The sequence below is a fragment of the Antechinus flavipes genome, chromosome 3 (assembly GCF_016432865.1).
Source record: "Antechinus flavipes isolate AdamAnt ecotype Samford, QLD, Australia chromosome 3, AdamAnt_v2, whole genome shotgun sequence".
NCBI lineage: Eukaryota > Metazoa > Chordata > Mammalia > Dasyuromorphia > Dasyuridae > Antechinus > Antechinus flavipes.
In genome coordinates this window covers 451,452,823-451,472,952 of record NC_067400.1, presented here as the reverse complement: position 1 = coordinate 451,472,952, position 20,130 = coordinate 451,452,823, and the positions used below count along the sequence as shown (strand labels likewise).

Sequence of the window (20,130 nt, the reverse complement as noted above, 5' to 3'; positions counted from 1 at the left end):
CATTGTGTCTGGTTCTCTACTTTCTCCATTCTGTCAGTTCATTCAAGTCTATTGATGTTTCTTTGATTTCATCATATTAATCATATCATATAGCACAGTAATATTCCATTAAACACATAGAATATAATTTGTTCATCCACTCATCAGGTGATGGTTACCTACTTTGTTTGGCTCTAGTATTTTCCTTAGGAAAATGTACTACTTTGAATATTTTGATATTTATAGGACTTTTCCTTTTTTAATTAACTTCTTTGGAATATATCTTTCTTAATGGGATTGCTAGGTTAAAGTTTATGAATAGTTAAGTAAGTTTTCTTGCATTTTAAATTTGATAGATTTGAGAGCATAGCTAAAAATTCAATTTACATTTTTTTCCTTATTTTTTGACGTGGATAAATAGTTTTTTCTTCTGAAAACTATTCATATCTTTTATTTTAAATTATTTGGATTTTTTAAAAATTATGTTATTAATATTGCAAAATATGTGTTACAGCGTGAAATAACCAAGAAGTTGGGCAACCCCAAACAACCTACAAATCCTTTTCTGGAAATGATTAAATTCCTCCTGGAGAGGATAGCTCCGGTGCATATAGATACTGAATCTATAAGGTATTTGCAAATATAAAAGCCTCTTATCCTATTAACTCTCTTAAACTTATTCAGTAGTATTTCATTTCCCTTGCTTATTTATATTAATTCTTTCTTTTATATTAGTTCTTTCTTATTTCTCCTATTTATTGTTCAGTTTATGCCATATTACTATCTTATTCCTTGCTTGGTTTTGACAGTTGTTTAACATATGTCTATATCACTTCTCCTTTTAAATGACAAAACTCAAGTGATAGATATCAATTTTAGCCTTACCCTAAGCGAACTGTAATTAGAAAGAAAATAATGTTTTTTCTACTGGAAAACATTATATATTATATTTACCCCAGACATTTCGGATTTGACTATTTTCAAGAGCAGTGATTGAACAGCCATACAAAATGTTTTTAAAATTTTCTTCACCTCTAAAATTGGAAAAGTTATATATTTTTTCTATTTCATAGAAAATCATTTATCTTATGTTCTATAGTCTTTGAAGAAAAAGTATATAAGAGCTCAATTTTGTTATTGTTTGCTTCCTTTTTCATTGGATTTGAAATTGCTTCATTGTACTAGAAATGTTGTACTAAATGATGCTAACAATGAATTTGTTCAAATTCTGAAATATTTTTGTTGTGTAAAAATGTGATGGTATTTATAGGAATATTTTATTTGTTAAGTATAAACTAGTTTTTTCTTTTTCATTTTAGATGCTTTTTTATTCTAAATATATTCTAAATATATGATTCTAAATCCCATTCTAAATACATTGAATTATTTCTCTTATCAAATTAATGTATATATGCTTTGAAATTTATTTATTGCTATGAAATAAGCTTCTTTTTTTTTTTTTTAAACTATGATATCTTTGACCACATCCTTTCTTTTCTCTGTACTTTTCTTATTTCTGAAATGAGGGGGAGGGGGTGGAACTCAAGATTATTTCTAAATTACCTTCAAGCTTTCAGAGTTTCTTTGGTTATTTATTGAAGATATGATAAACTGTAGTGTCAGTCTTATTACCTGTGTGACTTTAGGCAAGTAACTTTCTTGTGCCCTGCTTTATTCATTTGTAAACTAAAAGAATTGATTGGACTGGTTGATTTTTGAGTTTACTTCCCTCTGTAAATTTGGGACCCTATTCACTTTTCTTTGGGAATAGTTCATATTGCCTAGTAGCATTTTAATAAATCCTAGATATCAATATTAAAAATAAAAAGATCCAAACACCATACCTATAGTGTAGAGGGCTGAAACGCTTAATCAGGTAGCTTAAGGCTACCTATTCAATGTGAGATAATAGCTCTATTAAGCATATATTTAGATGTTGTCTCTCCTCACCATTGGTGCTTGCTGAACATTTGTTGGTGAGATAATTGTAGGCAAGAATTGGAAGGCTTGAGGAGTCAGAGTCACTTGACACGATGAGGAGAGAGGCTAGAGACTCCGGACTCCAGAATCCAGGATATATTTTTGGCAAGCTGCATGGCAGCTCCTTCACTTCTTCTCCTAAAGACCAAGGACTTTGATTTATCTTGACTCTGGCTGATCCTGAGGCCCTCCAGGGAGCTAGTCCAGACATTATACTATAGTGTAAATATAATGGATTTTTAACAAACTTGCAAAAATATAACTCAGAATTAGTTGTAAAAGAAGAATTTATTGGGTAATGAGTAGTAAATGTTTCTAATATTCATATTTTATTTTGACAGAGATGTTTATAAAATATTGTGTGAGATAATCCCTAATTCAAAATACTCATAGATATCTCAAAGTGAAGAACAGAAGTTTTATCAGAATTTCGTGAGAAGCTGACAGTCCACTCACTGGAATCTCAGTGAAAGGAGGGCCGTTTTCTTCAAGGCTGAGAGAGAATTTAAATGGTCAGAAAAAAAAAATTATAGAAACTATTCGCCCACCTATCTCCTGTTAATCCTCCTAAAATCATTGGAAAACTTGACCTTTGTCTCTGGAATATAGGTGGGCTTTTGTGGCACTAGGGTCTTGGTTAAGCAATACCTGTTTCAAAAGAAAGAGTCTGTTTTACTTCTAAGGTTAATCAATTAAATTAGAGGAATTAGAGGTTTCTAAAATAACTTAAGGAGACTTGGTTTTACCTCCAGTTTGTAGACTATTCGAGTATCTCCAAGCCATTCATAGTCAAATTCTTCTCTAAGAGTTCTCTCTTAAATGTTTTCTCTTGGAAAGTCTCTGTTCTTCCCAGAGCTTTAATGATTAAATCTTTGGTGCTGAGTCTTAATTCTGAGAAGTCCTCAGTTTCCCATTTCACTCAATACGAATGTGATACCAAGTGGAAGCAGAAAATATAGGAGTATGTTAGGAAAGGCAGAGGAAGAGATGAAAAACTAATAGATTATGGTTAGATGGTATATTTGTGATGATAAGATCTTATGATCATATTTCTATGTAACTGAGATAGGATGAATAAGTAGCTTAAGAGATGAGAATAGGTTGAAGAACTGAAAGATTGGGGTGTTAATGAATAAATACGTATGAGGGTAAGAGCTGAGGTAAGAAAAATCCTAGGCCCAATATTGAATTTCCTGAAGAAGAAAGACAAATGATCTTGGGCATCTGTAGACAACAGCTAACAGGATTTGAATTAGACTGGTAGATATAAATAGCTTAGATCTCAAAGGAAGAGAAATTACTGAATGGGAGGGAGGAGGACAACTTGGAAGCAGCAGTGGTCTACAAAGAGTATTTTACCTGCCTTTCCTTGACCAGGGAATTAAGAAGATTAAGTGAAGATGCAGTCAGTACTGGGTAAAGTGGATGAAGGCTCTGTCAGGAGAGAGTTAAGTTTCAGTAAGCAGAGTAAATTTAATTCAGTTTAACCCTTAATTTTTACTTTAGTGTCTTTTACAAGCAACAAGGCCTCTAGATATACAAAGACAAAAATAGGAGGCCCTACTCACAAGGAGTTTTCATTCTTTCCTCATTCCATTCTTGAGCAGTTGACTTTTGATCTCACATATAGGAACTTAATGTTTCTTCATATTAAATTTCATCTTGTATTTCATTCTTATATTCAATTATATGATTGTATAATTATTGCATAATTGTATACATATAAATATAATTGTAATTCTATAATTCTGTTATCTATTATATTAGCTAATCCTTTCACTTCATATTCCTTATCAATTTGGTCATGTTGATATTTATGTTTTCATTTAGTTAAAAATTTTAAACTCTATATGGTCAGAAACGGAGCTTTGTGAACATTTCTTACTAGAGAAATCTCTCCAATTGATGCTAATACATTACATCCTTTGGGTCCATTTAGTTAAATGGTTCCAAACAATTCAACAAATGTTTATTAAGTTTCTGTTATATGTAGAGTGAAGGTGTCAAATTCTGGCATGACTGTAAAATTTCCTTTTTAGCCTTAAGCAGACTTAAATACAGTTGGGAAATAGTTTAACAAAAATAAATAGAAATACCGTAATGGATAATGTTAATTTGTGGTTTTCTGTGTCAGCTCACTGTCTTCAGGGTTCTCTTTCTATTTGACTTTGACGCTATTAATGTAGAACTTTATGCTTGGCACTATGGAAAAGATATGGGCAAGATATTGTTACAACCATAACCCAAACCCCTCAGGAAAACTGGGGTTGAAAACTTAAATTGACCCAATAATTCCAAACTCCTTTTGTACTCTTTTTTTCCTTTGTTTTCCTTCCCGCCTGCATAACATTAGCAGTGAAAATCTCATGGAAAACTCATGGAAGACTTCTGTCTCCTTGCCCTGGTCTTCGATGTATCCTCTTAAGAAATAGTTGCTAATGTGTCAGATAACATTATTTTTCTGCAGCTACATTTAAAACAATTTTTTATACTTTTTTTGTAAAAACTTTGAGTTCCAGATTCTCTCCCTTATTCCCATCCTCAGCCCCCTTTAAGAAAGCACATGTGAAGTTATGCAAAACATTTTCATAAAAGTCATGTTGTGAAAGAAAGCAGATCTCCCCCCTTTAAAAATTTTTTTTTAAAGTGAGTTTGTTTCAGTCTGTATTCGGACACAATCTGGGTATGGATATGATTTTTCATCCTAAGTCCTTCAGAGTAGTCATGGATCATTGTATTGTTGACAACAGCAAAGGCAGAACACTGCTGTTACTTCAAAATACTGTACATTTCATGGAAAACTTTCCAGGTTTTTCTGAGAGCATTTTGCTCATAATTTCTCATAGAACAATAATTTTATATCACAATCACATTTCACACTTTATTCAGCCATTCCCCAATTGATGGGTGTTCCCTCAGTTTCCAATTTTTTTGCCCTGAGAAGAGGAGAACTATAAATATTTTTGTAGATATATAGGTCCTTTTCCTTTTTTAACATCTCTTTGGGATTCATGTCTAATAGTGATATTGTTAGGTAAAAGGATATGGATTTCATGACTTATTCTTGAGGCCGTAAGGACTTTTGGTACTCAACTTAGTACTCAACTTAGTCCCTTTCAAGGCCTTTTAATAAAATGCCTTCTAAAATTCTACTGTTTGATAATTTCAGCTATCCATTTTCTTCCCCTTTCTGAAAAAAAAGGAAATGATGTTTTTCAATGTTCTTATAAGTTATACTCCTTCCGTAGATTCAGTAATTAAAAACTTCTTTAGTACCCTGACTAGATAATATACCTGCTTTGGATTTCGGTTCTCTTTTAATCATTTTTGTTATATTCATTTCACTATAAATTCATTGACAATGGTACCTTATATACAGCTGGTGAATAATACATTTTTATTGAATTGAAAGTTGTGATTCATGGGAAAACAGTAAAAGTAGCATTTCAGTTAATGCCTTTTTTGTAAATGTTAAACTATCATTATGATATTGCTTATGTTTTTCCTTCTATATATTCCCACCCAAATAGACTCCATTCTTAATAGGATCAAGAATTACTAAGAGAGCATTAATCTGGGAAAGGAGGGGATTTTTTTTTTTCCTAAAAACAGGAGGAAAATAGGAAAGCATTAGGCGAGAGGCAGATATATTAAGCTAAATAGAGAGGAAATTTTAGGAAGCTGTCATTATTGATGGCTTTGTTTAGTTAATTATGTGACAGAATTGGTTTTTTCAAACAATGGAGGCCCCAAAATGGGTTCAAAACATCTGAGGGAAAAATAGAGAGGAAGAATCATCAAGAAATGAGTTCTGAAATTTACTCAGCAGCAGAGAGAACATAGTAAAGGTTATTTTAAGTTTGTAGTAGACCTAGTTAGCATGGTAAAGCCATATGATAAAGGAGCAAACTTTTTCCTTAATTCATTCCTTTTGTTTCTTCAGTTTTTCCCTTTCTATTATCCTTTCCTCCCTTCTTCTTCAAAAACAAGTCTCTTCCATCCTCTCCCCCCCAAAAAAAATCTTCCTAGTGTAAATATTCCTGGTAGACTGAACTAACTGAAGTAGCAATGGTAATCTGATCTCCTGTTCCTGTTAGTTAAAGTTAATGTGCTTCACCCTCAAATGTTGAAGAGATTTGATGTTTCCAGGGTCAAAAACAGGTTAAAAATAAGCAATGAATACAATATTGGTTGAAAAGTTCCACTAATAATAATTATTATTACTCTAGGGAAGTTCATTAATATCATTTATTAAGTTTCTTCCAGACTTCTATAAGTTGCTATAATTAAATACATTGACAAACAGCCCATGACTTAGTAGGCATTGCTTCATTATTTATTAGAGTACAAGGATTATAGTGCAATTCTCTGGAAGGATTAAAAAAAAAAAAAAATCTGATTAGTAAGGAAGACCAGCCTATCCTTTTATTCCAAATCTCATGTGTAATTCGAGGTTAGTAATATATTATAGTCAAATGTGGAACAGGCTCACATTGTTGAGAGTTGGTTGATATCTGCATTGATTTTTATTGGATTGAGTTATTTTCCTTTTTGTTCTAAAGAGGAATTAAAACTCTAAAAATGGTTAGAAGGGATGTATTGGGAAATGATAACAAATAATAGAAGATTAACAGTTTAACAAATTCTATAGCCTACTTATATTCACTATGCAATTTATTACTATCTTTGTCATCTGAAATTATTTCTTTTGAACTTAAGCCTATGTCATTGTTAGAAGAGTATTTTTTCATTATTTTATTGAGTCTGCAATCATCCTTTAATGGTGCTGATTGCAATCAGTCCATACCCAAATGTTGCTTGTCCTTGTCTTACCATAAAAATCCTTTATGAAAGGTTCATTCAGTGTAAGGTTTTTCCTCTTGGATTTATATGAATAAAATATAATTTATGAGATCCTGCTCATTTTTTCACATATTATTGTCTTTTAAGTACGTTTCCATTGTTTTAAAGTCTTTTGTGATTTTGGCCAGCAGTTTAGTATATTTTTACTCTTGGACAGTTTTAAAATTGATCTCTCATTATCTTGAAAATTTTGCCCCCTGGAGCATAGATCTCTTTTGTGTTTAACAGATAATGGTGCAACTATGCTTCTCTTGTTCAGTTCCAATTCCACTTGCTTCTGTACTGGTACTGAAATTTGGTACTGAAATATTAGTCTCTTTGTAACAGCTTTATTGTGATAGAAAAATAGTATGTTCTAGAAATTTTAACACATTTTCCACATTTTAAAAAAATGTGGTGATATTATCCTTTTACTTTTCTCTGTAAATACTTTATTTGGGGGGTGGGAGGCACGGGTCATCTTCTATGTTATTAGTTGATATAACACATATTCTTCTATAATATTTTTTGCAGGTCATTTTATTTTCTAAACTAATGTTCCTGGCTATCAAGTTTCTCTATGACATTTTGTGATTATATTTGATATTTATTTTTTGATGGGCCCAATGCAAAGTGCTGAAGATCCAAAGAAAGATCTTTATCTAGAATCTTTTCTCAGAAAGCTTATAGTGTCAGGAGACAGCATGCAAAGTATTATACACTGACAAGATAAATTGTAAATAATCAACAGAAGGAAGGCGCTAGCATGTGTAGAAGAGTCCCTACCGTCCTGTGGAAGGTGGGATTTTAGCTGGGATTTTAAAGGAAACCAGAGTATCCTCTTCAGAGAAGAGGAGGGAAGAGCGTTGCAGAGCTTGGAAACAGTGAGAGAAAATGCTTAGAGTTGGAAGATGTAGTGTTTGTCTTATATGAAAAATAGCAAGGAGACAGTGTCATTGACAGCTCACATGGGAGTGAATAAAATGTAAGGAGAGTGGAAAAATAGGAAGGAGTTAAATTATGAAGGGCTTTGGATTTGAAATAGTTTTGTATTTGATTCTGGAGTTAAGAGGCGGTTTGGCAAGGATATTAATTGTTTAGTGGTTGAAATAGTTTAGTTTCTGATGTACTTTGTTAATTGCTTTATACTAGTTAAACTTCCATAGAATATTATAATATTCTCTATGGCTTTTCTTTAACCATTTTTCTTTTCTTTTATGTGAATGGTTTATTTGATTAGGTCAGATTTAACATTTTAATTACATACTCATCATCTGTGTCCTTTGTTTTCATCCAGTGAATTATAACACTGAACTTGAAATTAGGAAAATCTTAACTTCAAATCCTACCTGAGACACTTAATGACTATATGATCCTTGATAAAATCACTTAACTTCTCTTGCCTCCGTTTCTTATATCTGTAAAATAAATATTAGTAAATATTACCTGTTGTAATTAACAGGATTTTTATGAGAATCAAATAAGATGATATATGTTTACAAACTTTAAAGTATTATCTAAATGTTATGATATCATTCTTACCTGGTGCTGATTTTGATCTTTATTTTAACAAATGAGTGGTCTGACCATTCTTAAACAGATAAGTCTTAATATAATTTCCATGTCAGTGATCATGCATTTATTGTTAAAATGTAGTTAATTAAAATTTTATTTAATACTTGCCAGAGCTAGTGTTCACTTATTTTTGAAAAGTATTCATATTGTATAAGATCTAAAGTATCTGTGTTGTGGTTGCCTATCCAACTTTGTTAGAATTGGATACTGTGCATTTTCCATTTACTTGTATATGGATTCTTAGTCCAATCTCTTATGTGGCTGTGGGATTCATTGAAAAGATTCTGTCATATACTAGGACTTGATGAAAATAAGCACAATATCATCAGCAAACAGAATCCCTTTTTCTCCTTTCTGTAGTGAGGTCACTCATTTGGATTATATGTTTAGGACAGTCTTTATGTCACTTTATGACACTGCTGAACATGAGAAGGGAGCATATCTACCATGATTGATAATGATGCTCAGAAAATTGAATAAAATTGTGTCTTTGATTGCATCTGTCAGAGAGTCTACATGATTTGGAGGACAGACATTTTATTGGAGATGGGACTTTGTAATTGACTTCTCATTGCTACATAAAATCCTAGTTTTGTAATTAAACACAAAAGTCTCTTGATACTATCGACCACGCAACTGAAAATTGCTCTATCATATTATTTGCACACACACAAAAAAAACCCACCATTGTAACTTTTTGATAATTCATTAATCATTTATGCTAAGCAATGTGCCTGGTGATGGGGATATAAATATAAAAGTTTAATAATCCCTATTTTTAAGGAGGTATCCTTCTGTTAGGGAAGATAACATGTATACATATTTGCAAAATAAATACAAGATTGGATCAACCTTAAAGTCAGAATTTACTGGAATTCAAATCTGGCCTCAGACTCTTAAAATTCCCTCAGCAATAATAATAACAAATAAATAAATAGACAGGCAAATAGACATATAGATAGAAGATTGGAAGGGAAGAAGGGCATTGTTCATTGGCAGAAGAAAAACTTTGAGTAGTCTGAAGTCAGAAATTCTCTGAAGCCCAGTTGAATAATGAATGTATTTCAGACTTGAGAGATTGCCATAAGAGCCACGTGCCATGTGATTAATGCCAATAAGTAGAAAATTCAATTAAAGATTTTATAAAGATGATGATATCATTCCTTACTCAATTTTAATTTAGTGTGTAGGGCAACTTTCAGATATCACATATATTCTCCTGAGCTCTAACTTAACTGATATACATTTATACTTGGCTATCTCATAAATGTCTCAAATTCAGCTTGTCTAAAATAGAAATCATCATTATGTTCAGTATCAAATATGAAATTCTCTTTTTTTTCTTTTTGATTTGCAGTAAGTTCATTTATTTTTTAATACACATTACTTTATGAATCATGTTGGAGGAGAAAAATCAGAACAAAAGGGAAAAACCATGGGGGAGATTTTTTTTTAAAAGGCAGAAAAAAGAAGTGAACATAGCATGTGTTGATTTACATTCAGCCTCCTTAGATCCTTTTCTGGATATCCAGATGGCATTTTCTGTCCAAAGTCTATTGGGATTGCTTTGGATCACTGAACAACTGAGAAGAACCAAGCGTTACATAGATGATCATCGCACATTCTTGCTATTATTATGTGCAATGTATTCCTGGTTCTGCTTGTTTCGTTCAACATCAGTTCATGTAAATATTTCCAGGCCTTTCTAAAATCAGCTTGTTCATCATTTTTTATAGAACAATAATATTCCATTATTGTTCTGTAAGAAATGACCAGCAGGATGAATACAGAGAGGACTGGCGAGACTTACATGAACTGATGCTAAGTGAAATGAGCAGAACCAGGAGATCATTATACACTTCGACAACGATATTGTATGAGGACATATTTTGATGGAAGTGGATTTCTTTGACAAAGAGACCTAACTGAGTTTCAATTGATAAATGACGGACAAAAGCACCTACACCCAAAGAAAGAACACTGGGAAACGAATGTGAACTATCTGCATTTTTGTTTTTCTTCCCGGGTTATTTATACCTTCTGAATCCAATTCTCCCTATGCAACAAGAGAACTGTTCGGTTCTGCAAACATATATTGTATCTAGGATATACTGCAACATATCCAACATATAAAGGACTGCTTGCCATCTAGGGGAGGGGGTGGAGGGAGGGAGGGAAAAAAAAATCGGAACAGAAACGAGTGTCAATATAAAGTAATTATTAAATAAAAATTAAAAAAAAAAAAAAGAACAATAATATTCCATTACCTTCATGTACCACAACTTGTTCAGCCATTTCACAATTGAGGGGCATCCCTTCCTTTTCCAAATTCTTTGCTACCACAAAAAGATCTGCTACAAATATTTTTGCACATATGAGTCCTTTCCCCTTTCCCCTCTTTTATGATTTCCTTGGGATGCAGACCCAGTAATGGCATTGCTGGGTTAAAGGGTATGCACAGTTTTATAGCCCTTTGGGATAGTTTCAGATTGCTCTCCAGAATAGGTGGATCAGTTCACAACTCCAACAATGTATTAGTGTCCCAGTTTTCCAACATCCTCTCCAACATTTTTCATTATCTTTTCCTGTCATCTTAGCCAACCTGAGAGGTGTAATGTTGTACCTCAGAGTTGTTTTAATTTACATTTCTCTAATCAATAATGATTTAGAGGCTTTTTTCATATAATTATAAATGACTTTAATTTCTTCATCTGAAAATTGTCTCTTCATATCTTTTGATTATTTATCCGTTGAGGAATGATTTGTATTCTTACAAATTTGATACAATTCTTTATATATTTTAGAAACGAGACCTTTATCAGAAACACTGACTGTAAAGATTTTTTCCCCAGCTTTGTGCTTCTTTTAATCATGTATATAATTGTTTGCATTTTGTATCGCTTGTCATTTTGTGAATTCTGAAAATGTGAATTGTCTTTTAAAAAATATATTGTCAGTTCTTTTCACAGTGCCTGGTACATAGTAGTAGGTACTTAGTAAATGCTTGATGACTTTCAGCAATTTTAGGCAGTGATATGAGCAACCACCTTTTCTGTGTATAAATCACTGGTAGGTGCTGAGCACATGAAAATTTCTTTACCCTTAAGCTTTTATTTTTCTTGAGTATTCCTGAACATAAGAAAGTATTATACAAGGTAGTTTAAGGAAGCAGAGAATAGTAATTATTAGGAAGATCATGTAGGATCTTGGCTTTTGAGCTGGAAAGCAGTCAGCTTTCACTAAGTTTTTCCCTCCTTCCCAACTCATTTGACTCCCTGAATCCTTAAAGGGAGTAAATGATTGACCCAAGTTCACAGAAAGATTAAGTCTTAGAGGATTTCAACCCTCATCATCTTAACTATTTAAGAAGCATTTATTTATAAAAAGTTTTTATAAAAGTATGTCAAGTAATTCTCTCGGGAGATGCAAAGACATCAGGATCAAGAAAAGCTACCAGGGTAAGATGGTACATCTTTAAGGTTTTGAAGAAAGAGGTAATCTTCTCCTTTATTCAAGATTGCAGTAGCCTTTTTTAGGTAAAGATCTGAAACAAGGCTGTTCTTTTAGGGAAATGATATAAGGACAAGAAACCAAATTAACACATTCAGAAAAATTTTGACAGGCTGAAATATTTAACTTAATATAATGAATTAAATAAATAAATTAAATTAATTTAATTTAAAAAATAAATAAAATTAAACTGAATGTGGAGGCTCCATAACAATAATCTCTGCTACTGAGAAGACTTGAAGCTGGGTTTCTGAGCCAGTAATGTGCCAAACTGATTAGGTATTTGAACTGCCTGCTACCAATATTAGGAGTCCTTAAGATCTGGGGGCATGCCAGATTTGCCTAAGGAGGTAATCTGACCTAGGTTTGAAAATAGTTGGTCAAATTTTCTTTGCACATCAGCACTGTATTGAGTCTGTGAAGGGCTTCTGTATTTGCAATCTGAGGGGCAAAGAAGGAGGATACATACTACTTCCCTCAAAAAAAGAAAAAAAAATAGAGATGATTATAAAATCTTATGTGTACTTGGGTCCAAAAAGTTAACTTCAGAATTATAGGATGTGAAAGATATGATTAGAAAAGAATTTGTGTGAAAAAGATCTATGGGTTTAGGTAGACCACAAGCTTAATGAGAATCAGTAGTGTGATGTGATAGGGAAAAAAAAATAGATTGAAGTCTTGTGCTGAATTTCTAGAAATTAAGGAGGTGATAATTTCTCAGTACCATATTTTAGAGTATTATGTTAATTTCTGGGCCCCCAAAAAGAAAAGAAATTAACAAGCTGACAAGAATATCTGGAGGAGGAGGAAACTAGGGCCTTGAATCTATGTTATCTTATAATAGGATTGGATGAAGGGCTAGGAATGTTTTAACCTGAGGGTTTGGGGAGAAGGCAGAATGGAGGGTGTGAGAGTTGAGTTCTAATATTTGAAAAGCTATTGAAAAGAACAGGCATTAGCTTTATTATACTTGACCCCAGAAAGCAGAATCTGGGACAGTGGATTGGAATTTAGTATGGACTTTCGAGCCAGAAAAAAATTTCTTGACAGTGGTAGCTGCCTTAAAATGAACAAGGTAGTCTCTGAAAATGGTAGTTTCACTCTTTGGAGGTGTTTGGGCAGAGGTTGGATGACCATTTGTTGAGCATGTTTTGGTTGGGGGTTCCGTTGAGGCATGGCTTAGAATAGAGGGCTTATGAGGCTCTTTCCATTTCTAATTTTCTGTGATTCTTTGAATTGTGTAGCTCTTTTCCTTAATGTTATTATAATGAACTTCTGCTGTGTCTTTTAAATGAGTTTTTCATATTTTTTACTATAAGAATAGATAATCTTTTTCTTTTTAGAATAGATAATTCTATTCTACATATAACAGACAATTATAATAGATCATTCTATTCTTGATTGCACTCAAAACTTGTCAACTCACTGTACTTAAAAAAATTTAGATGTTTTTATTTTGATGATATCATTCACTCTATAGTGTTGATAGATTTTAACAAGTCAACCACCAAGTCATTTTATCATTCTAATGAAGTTTGAGCATTCTGATATATTCATAATTATAATTAGTTGTAATTATAAACATTATTATTTGGTTACTTTATGTGAAAGATAAAATCAATAATCTTTTCAACTCTTTCCTTCCTTTGAATAAGTATTAGAAAAAATGGTATTTCTGAAAAGATGCCTGAAGTTTGGAATTTCTTGTATTTTAATCTTGAAATTCTTTGTATTGTTTTTTCTTTTGAAATTATGTGGAATTCTATTTTGAATATATATGAAGTATAATTTTTATGTATGTATGAACAGTTTGAATTTTTTTTTCTTTAACTTTGGTAGTAAAATTTTGAAAAAACAAAATGGTAAATTCTTTCTTCTTTAGTGCTCTTATTAAGCAAGTGAACAAGTCAATAGATGGAACAGCAGATGATGAAGATGAGGGTGTTCCAACTGATCAAGCAATCAGGGCAGGCCTTGAATTGCTTAAGGTAAGTATACTTTTGACATTGAATGCATTCTTACATCTTCTTTTTTAAAATATAAGGCTTCTTATGAGCTGGGGTTTTTACCATTCTTTTTATTTGTATCCCTGCTACCTGTCACACATATAATTTAGTATGTTGATATATTGAAATATATTGTTAATACATTTAGCATATTCTTATTACAATTCTATATGTAATGGAAATTATGCATTTCTTCCTTTAAACTTATATATGTGTACTTTCCAGACTTAGAGTTAGTTACTTGGTCTGTGCAATACTGTTATGTAGCAGAGTAATTCCAGTTTCATAGTTTAACTTGATGAAATTTAAGCTGGTCTATTTTTAATATTTCTATGTAAAACAACATTTTTTAAAAAGTTACTGTATATCTAAATATCATATATTTAGCTATATAGATTTAGATTAGATATTTAGATAGCATAAATTATACTTGTGGTCTAATGAAACTCTGAGGCTGTATGTCCTATCTCCCCATAGCCTACCTAAATTATCATGGGAGGAGGTGAGGAGAGTGTTGTGGCTATCTATCCATCCAATCTGTGACTTTGCTGCCTATCAACTTCTTAATTGCTTCTGATTACCCACAAAGGGATGGCTCTGCATAAAGTTGTTATTTCCAATGAGGGAAAAAAAAAACTTAAAATTTATGTTATAACTTTATCCCCTAGCTATATTCCTCAGCCTTTGATTTAGTCCTATTTTCAGGAAATTAAAAATGTACTTAATTAAATAAGGTGATAAAACATAAAGAGCTTTGTGTTTGAATCCCAGTCAACACTTAGTCATTTAAGTTTGTGAGTCTCAGTTTCCTATACAGGAAGAATTACTGAATCTAGGAGCCACCTAGAAGGGGGTATAGGTACTAATTGAAACTGTTGTAACAAACATGATGAGAGAAAGGGAGTAATCAAAGAAAACTTGCAGTGTGTGAGTTATCCAATAAGTTTCCAGGGGATGGTTATGCCATTGATAGAGAGATAATGCAATGATGGAAAGAAAGGAGAAAGGAGTGAATTTAGCTCAAACTATACAATAATAGTAGTTGTTTGTTTAGTAGTTTAAATTTACAAAGACAGCTTTTATATGTGTTATTTAAGTTGATCCTCAAAACAATCTTCTGAGGCAGTTGCTGTTATCAATCTCATTTTGCACATGAGGAACCTGAGGCTGAAAGAAATAATCTGTCTGAGGTGACATAACTAGCCATTATTTGAGGCAGAATTTGCATTCAGGTCTTCATGAATCCATGCCTACTACTCTTTTATACCAGTTATCTTCCTTTATATATCTGAGGCAGTGACTTAATGTCCAGTCTTTTATAGTCGCTGAAGCTTATAATAATAGATTGAGGATGAAAAGTAATTTAGCAAAAATGTAGATGTTTGCATTAGGCAGCATGTTAGGTATAGAATATAGGCCCTGCTTTGTCACTTATTGATCTGATTTGGGGAGTCTTCATTTTACTTCTTTGGGTGTCTTTTTTTTTCATCTATTAAATGAAGAGGCGGATGAGATAATATAAAAACAAGCGACATTTAAGGTCTTCTTAATCCTTTACATTATCTCATTTTAACCTAACAAAAATCATGTGATTTAAGCATTATAATTATTACCCCCATTTTATAGATGAAGAAAACTGAAAGACTTGTCTGTGACTATAGAGTTTAATCACATTTCAGAGGTGGGATCTAAAACTAGAATCTTTCAAGTCCATCATATTTTTCCTGTTCCCATCTCATATTTTGGATTATCTGAAGTTGTGAAAATGTATGAACTCCCCAAAAACTTTTAATTTTTACTGCAAGGGGCCAAAAACTAAACCTTGGAGAGTGACTGGGATTAAAAAGAGAAATTGATAAAATAAACAAGAAAGAATAATCAAAGTTGGGAGGGGAAGCAGAAAAATAGACTGTTAATGTTATGGAATATGAGTATGAATTGTTATCCATCATAAGAAATTTATGGTGGGGGAAGTGAGAAATTGATATTATGATAGTTTTCATTTAAGTAGTAGTCCAGAATTATCATTTAAAGGATTTTCACAAGTTATCTTTTGGATGATAGCATTATAAAAAATAAACTACTTATTGAGGTGATGTTTCTAAAACTTTTCCTTGACCTCTTGAAAATTAAGATCAGTTCTTCACTGTCTATCTTTAGTTTAGCTATATCATCACTGGAATAAAGTATTATAAACTAAAGTTAATAATTTTTTTTTACCACTTTTCATTAAATTTATGGTTGGGAGGAGAATCATTGAATGTTAGCATTGGGAGAGAACTCAGAAATCTATTCTAACCATTTCATTATATATATAAAGAAATTGAGTGTCAGAAGTTTTATTAGGCTTGGTTCATACACATTAGAACTAATGTGTTTGTTAGATAACATTTCTAGTTTGGTAAAGAATAACATTTAAATATTTATAAAAGTATACAAATGTAATAAACATTTAAAAAATTTTTTTAAGGTACTCTCATTTACACATCCTATCTCATTTCATTCGGCGGAAACTTTTGAATCTCTTCTGGCTTGCCTAAAAATGGATGATGAAAAAGTAGCAGAAGCTGCATTACAAATTTTCAAAAATACAGGAAGCAAAATTGAAGAAGACTTCCCACATATCAGATCGTGAGTTGAGTTTACTCCATTTGTGTTCACTTTTTAAGCAAGTAGAAATACTTCTCATGAGATCAAATTTTTCTAATCTTTTGTTTTTCCCAGAAAATATAATCATGACTAGTCTCAGAACTTGTCATCAACTAGAGCAATAGTATGGTTTAAAACTTAAAATGTATTTTTTATTTGGGTGAAATTTTAAAAATCCTGGAAACTCATAGTAATGTTGGGGATAAGGAGGTATAACTCCAAAAGTGTATTGGAATCTCAGGCCAGTGTTGCATGTTGTCTCAAAAGAATTTGTAGGGTTAGACTTTGCTCAAATCAAAAGGCAAAGCATTTATTATGCTGCCCACAGTGGGCTAACTCTATAAGGGTTTTTAGCAAATAAAGGGGATTTTAGCGGTTAACATGGAGAAAGACAAGTTCCCTAGTGGAACTCAAAATTAATTAAGGGGAAGACACCATTATGGCAAGTTCCTAATGCACCATTGGCTCCAAAAAGCAAACAAATCCTAAGAAATAATTTAGGCAATTATCCATGATAAGATGATCCACCATAAGGCGTATTTAAAACCATTTACTAGCAAGCCTAACCTTAAAAAGGAATTAGGATCTAATAGGTATCAACTAGGGTTTATAATGCGAGTTGATCTTTTATAGGGGAAATAAAACCTCTGAGGTAGACATAGACCTAGGGTCTTATTCAGCCCCCATCAACAATATTTTCTATAATAAAGGTTAGAATCTTTTGCACAAATCTAGCTTCTTTTATTTATTTCTCCCACCATTTTATTAATGTAAACAGTTCTAAAATCATGTAATTCATGTATTTTTTTTCCTATTTTTATTTGGTCTGTTTTCCTGAAAAACAATATAAAACACTTCACAAATATTTTAGGAAAATTAGTAACATGATACTTCTTTTTGTGAGGCCCATTTAATAAAAAGCTGGAGAGATCTCTAGGAGCAAAATCAAAGGGAGGAAACACCTTCTGGGACAGGTTTTACACTTTAAATAGTCCCTAACACAATATCCCTCCCTGATCATCATCCTCATTAGCTGAGGGTCTTGCATTCTAAATGTGGAAACTACCCAAGAAATTGAACTTGGCCAATAAGTATATAGTTGCCCATATTTCATTGAAGTAGAGAGAAAATGATGTCATGGGAAGATAGCAGGAAGGGACTTAGATATGCCTTTGAGTCAATGCTCAAGGACCTTCAGGCCTATTCCAACTCTAAAGTAGATGAAGCCTTACTCGATTTTTCACAACTGTCCTGAGAGATCTCACCTCATCTCGTTCATTTTCCATAATAACTTGGGTATATGAATACTGCATACAATGGCATATGATAGATGTCCACTGAAGATCTCTGACACTTATATTCAACTGAAAATTACTTAATCAACTTGCCCAGGATTAAAATGAAGTTAAGAATACTGCTTGTAGTAATTTTAAATTGACAGTGGCAAATACTATGTCCGATAATACTAAGTTCAGATAGATAATTTATGCCTTGGTGTGTTTGTTGTATTATCATTGTGTTAAGGTATGAGAAATAAAGGTTGAGAGATCCCCTGACAGCAATGGGATCCCCTTGGCTGGTTGCACAGGTTTTGCGAAAGAATTCACAAACCCCAATGAATATAGGCTCAGTGTTTGTGACAAGAATGTATTTATTACGCTAAGAAAATAACTTTCTTTGTGGGCAAAATCCTGTTAGGACTTTTGCTAATATCTGGGCACACAAACTTTCGATTTTATTGAGTTTCTTTGCTACCTGGAGCTTGGGAGCAATTTGAGGGACTAATTTTCAACTCAATAGAGGGCCTTGATCATGTCCCAGGTCGAGATTTCCAGTTGAATGAGATTACTTATCTGGGAATTTCCCCTATGAACAGGAGGGTGGGGCCCCTCCCAGAAGGGTTTGAGATTTCTAACCCAGGACCATTCTTCCCCCACCTCCCCTCCCCAAGATCTCAGTTTATATCAATTGGTCCCTTTGAGAGTGCAGGGATAAAAACTTATATTAGCAGTTAAACAGTTTTAAATAGTAGTCCTCATCTATTTTTTTTTAATTTTTCTTTGCTTTTCACTGTAGAATATTTCCATTAAGTTTAGCTATACTAAAAAAAAAAAAAACTTATTGCATATACATAAGTGTGTATGTATATATGCAGGCATCTATGTGTTTTGAGGGCAGGGGAGTAGGGGGTATAATGCCGGAGAAACTGAGCAAGATAGAGATTAGAGAACAATTTAATAATTTATTAAATGGAGAGATTTACAGGGACTAAATGGATCCATGTTTGGTCCCAGGGCTGAATGAGACTATGAAGAATCCAGCCCTGAATGTTGGATACAAGATTTTTTTATAGGGTAACAAGACCAGTGACATAATGGGGGAGGTACCTGGATGGGGATGACATAATGGAAGCAGGCACTTAGGATAAGGATGACATAATGGAGGCAGGCACCAAGGATGACATAATGGAGGGAGGTATTAGAGAGGCTCCTGATATGCTAATGATGTCTAAAATGGATAAAGACCTTTATCCTATCAAACATTAAGAGGGAATGGTTATAGCCTGAGGCAGAGTAACTAAATAGGACAATTAGGGAAACTGGTCAGGACCTTAAAAGAGAACTGTAGCACAACTGGGAAAGGGGATTTAACAATTAAATGCTGGTTCTAAAGGAAACATTTAACAAGGGAGGTCATATTCCTGTGAGTGCTATCTTGTCAGCATGACAAGGCTTGCCCAACTCACCAAATCGGTAAAGACCCTGCAGATAAGGGACTCTTTCCCTCCATGAACTAGAGTATTTTTTTTCCCCTTCCGTGCACTAGAACATACTTTTACCCTACACGTAACTATTGTAATGAAAGCACCCTGAATGTCTTCTTTTAGCCTATCCCTGTTCCTCTTTTCCTATCCTATATTGCTGATGTAGACTTAATGCACATACCAATTCTCTCTTGACCAGAATCCTATTTAACTCCTCCCTAACTCTAGACCCTGCCCTTACCTTCTTGCCTCTGACCTTTAAGTAGTGTCTCTACATTCACAAATCTAGCTAGATCACCTTGATCAGTCTCTAGGTCTTTTGATAAAATAAAGGACTCTGTAGCTATTTCAACACCTTTGTAAATTTTTCTCATTCTGAACTAGTCTCTTAGAAGCTATTACTTCATAATCTCTTAAAGAATTATGTAAATCAAAATAATGAGTTTTTTTTATGTCAATGGAATTTTCAGGAGTGAAATGTTTAATTGAAAGATGCCCATTTAGCTTTTCAATCATTTTCTAGACTCACATCATTTTTAAGGATACATACATTTTCAGAATGTCACACAAAAGTAAACTTCTATTTCAATTATAAAACATAAATCATGGAATTAAAAGTAGGCAAGCTCTTTACCCATGCATTTCACTTCAGTACAACAAAGTTTTTATTTCCTTTAAGCCTTTATTGTATGAGTAGCACTGAAACATACATTAAAAAAAAAATCTTCTACTCAAGAGGTATAGACTACTATACTTAATGACATTAATGGAGGAAAAGCAAATCAGAAGACTTTATGAAGGAAGAGGCATCTGAAGCAGCCTTGA

General features: G+C 32.8%; 1 protein-coding gene across 2 annotated transcripts in view; it reads left to right on the top strand.

The window, feature by feature from the left end:
* The window catches only part of PDS5B (PDS5 cohesin associated factor B), a 219,276-nt gene that overhangs the window by 138,649 nt on the left and 60,497 nt on the right, over positions 1–20,130 (top strand). For both annotated transcript variants that reach the window (XM_051986480.1, XM_051986479.1), the window contains 3 exons: positions 494–609; positions 13,769–13,874; positions 16,363–16,523. In XM_051986480.1, coding sequence (XP_051842440.1) covers positions 494–609; positions 13,769–13,874; positions 16,363–16,523 — 383 coding nt within the window. The remainder of the gene's footprint in view (positions 1–493; positions 610–13,768; positions 13,875–16,362; positions 16,524–20,130) is intronic.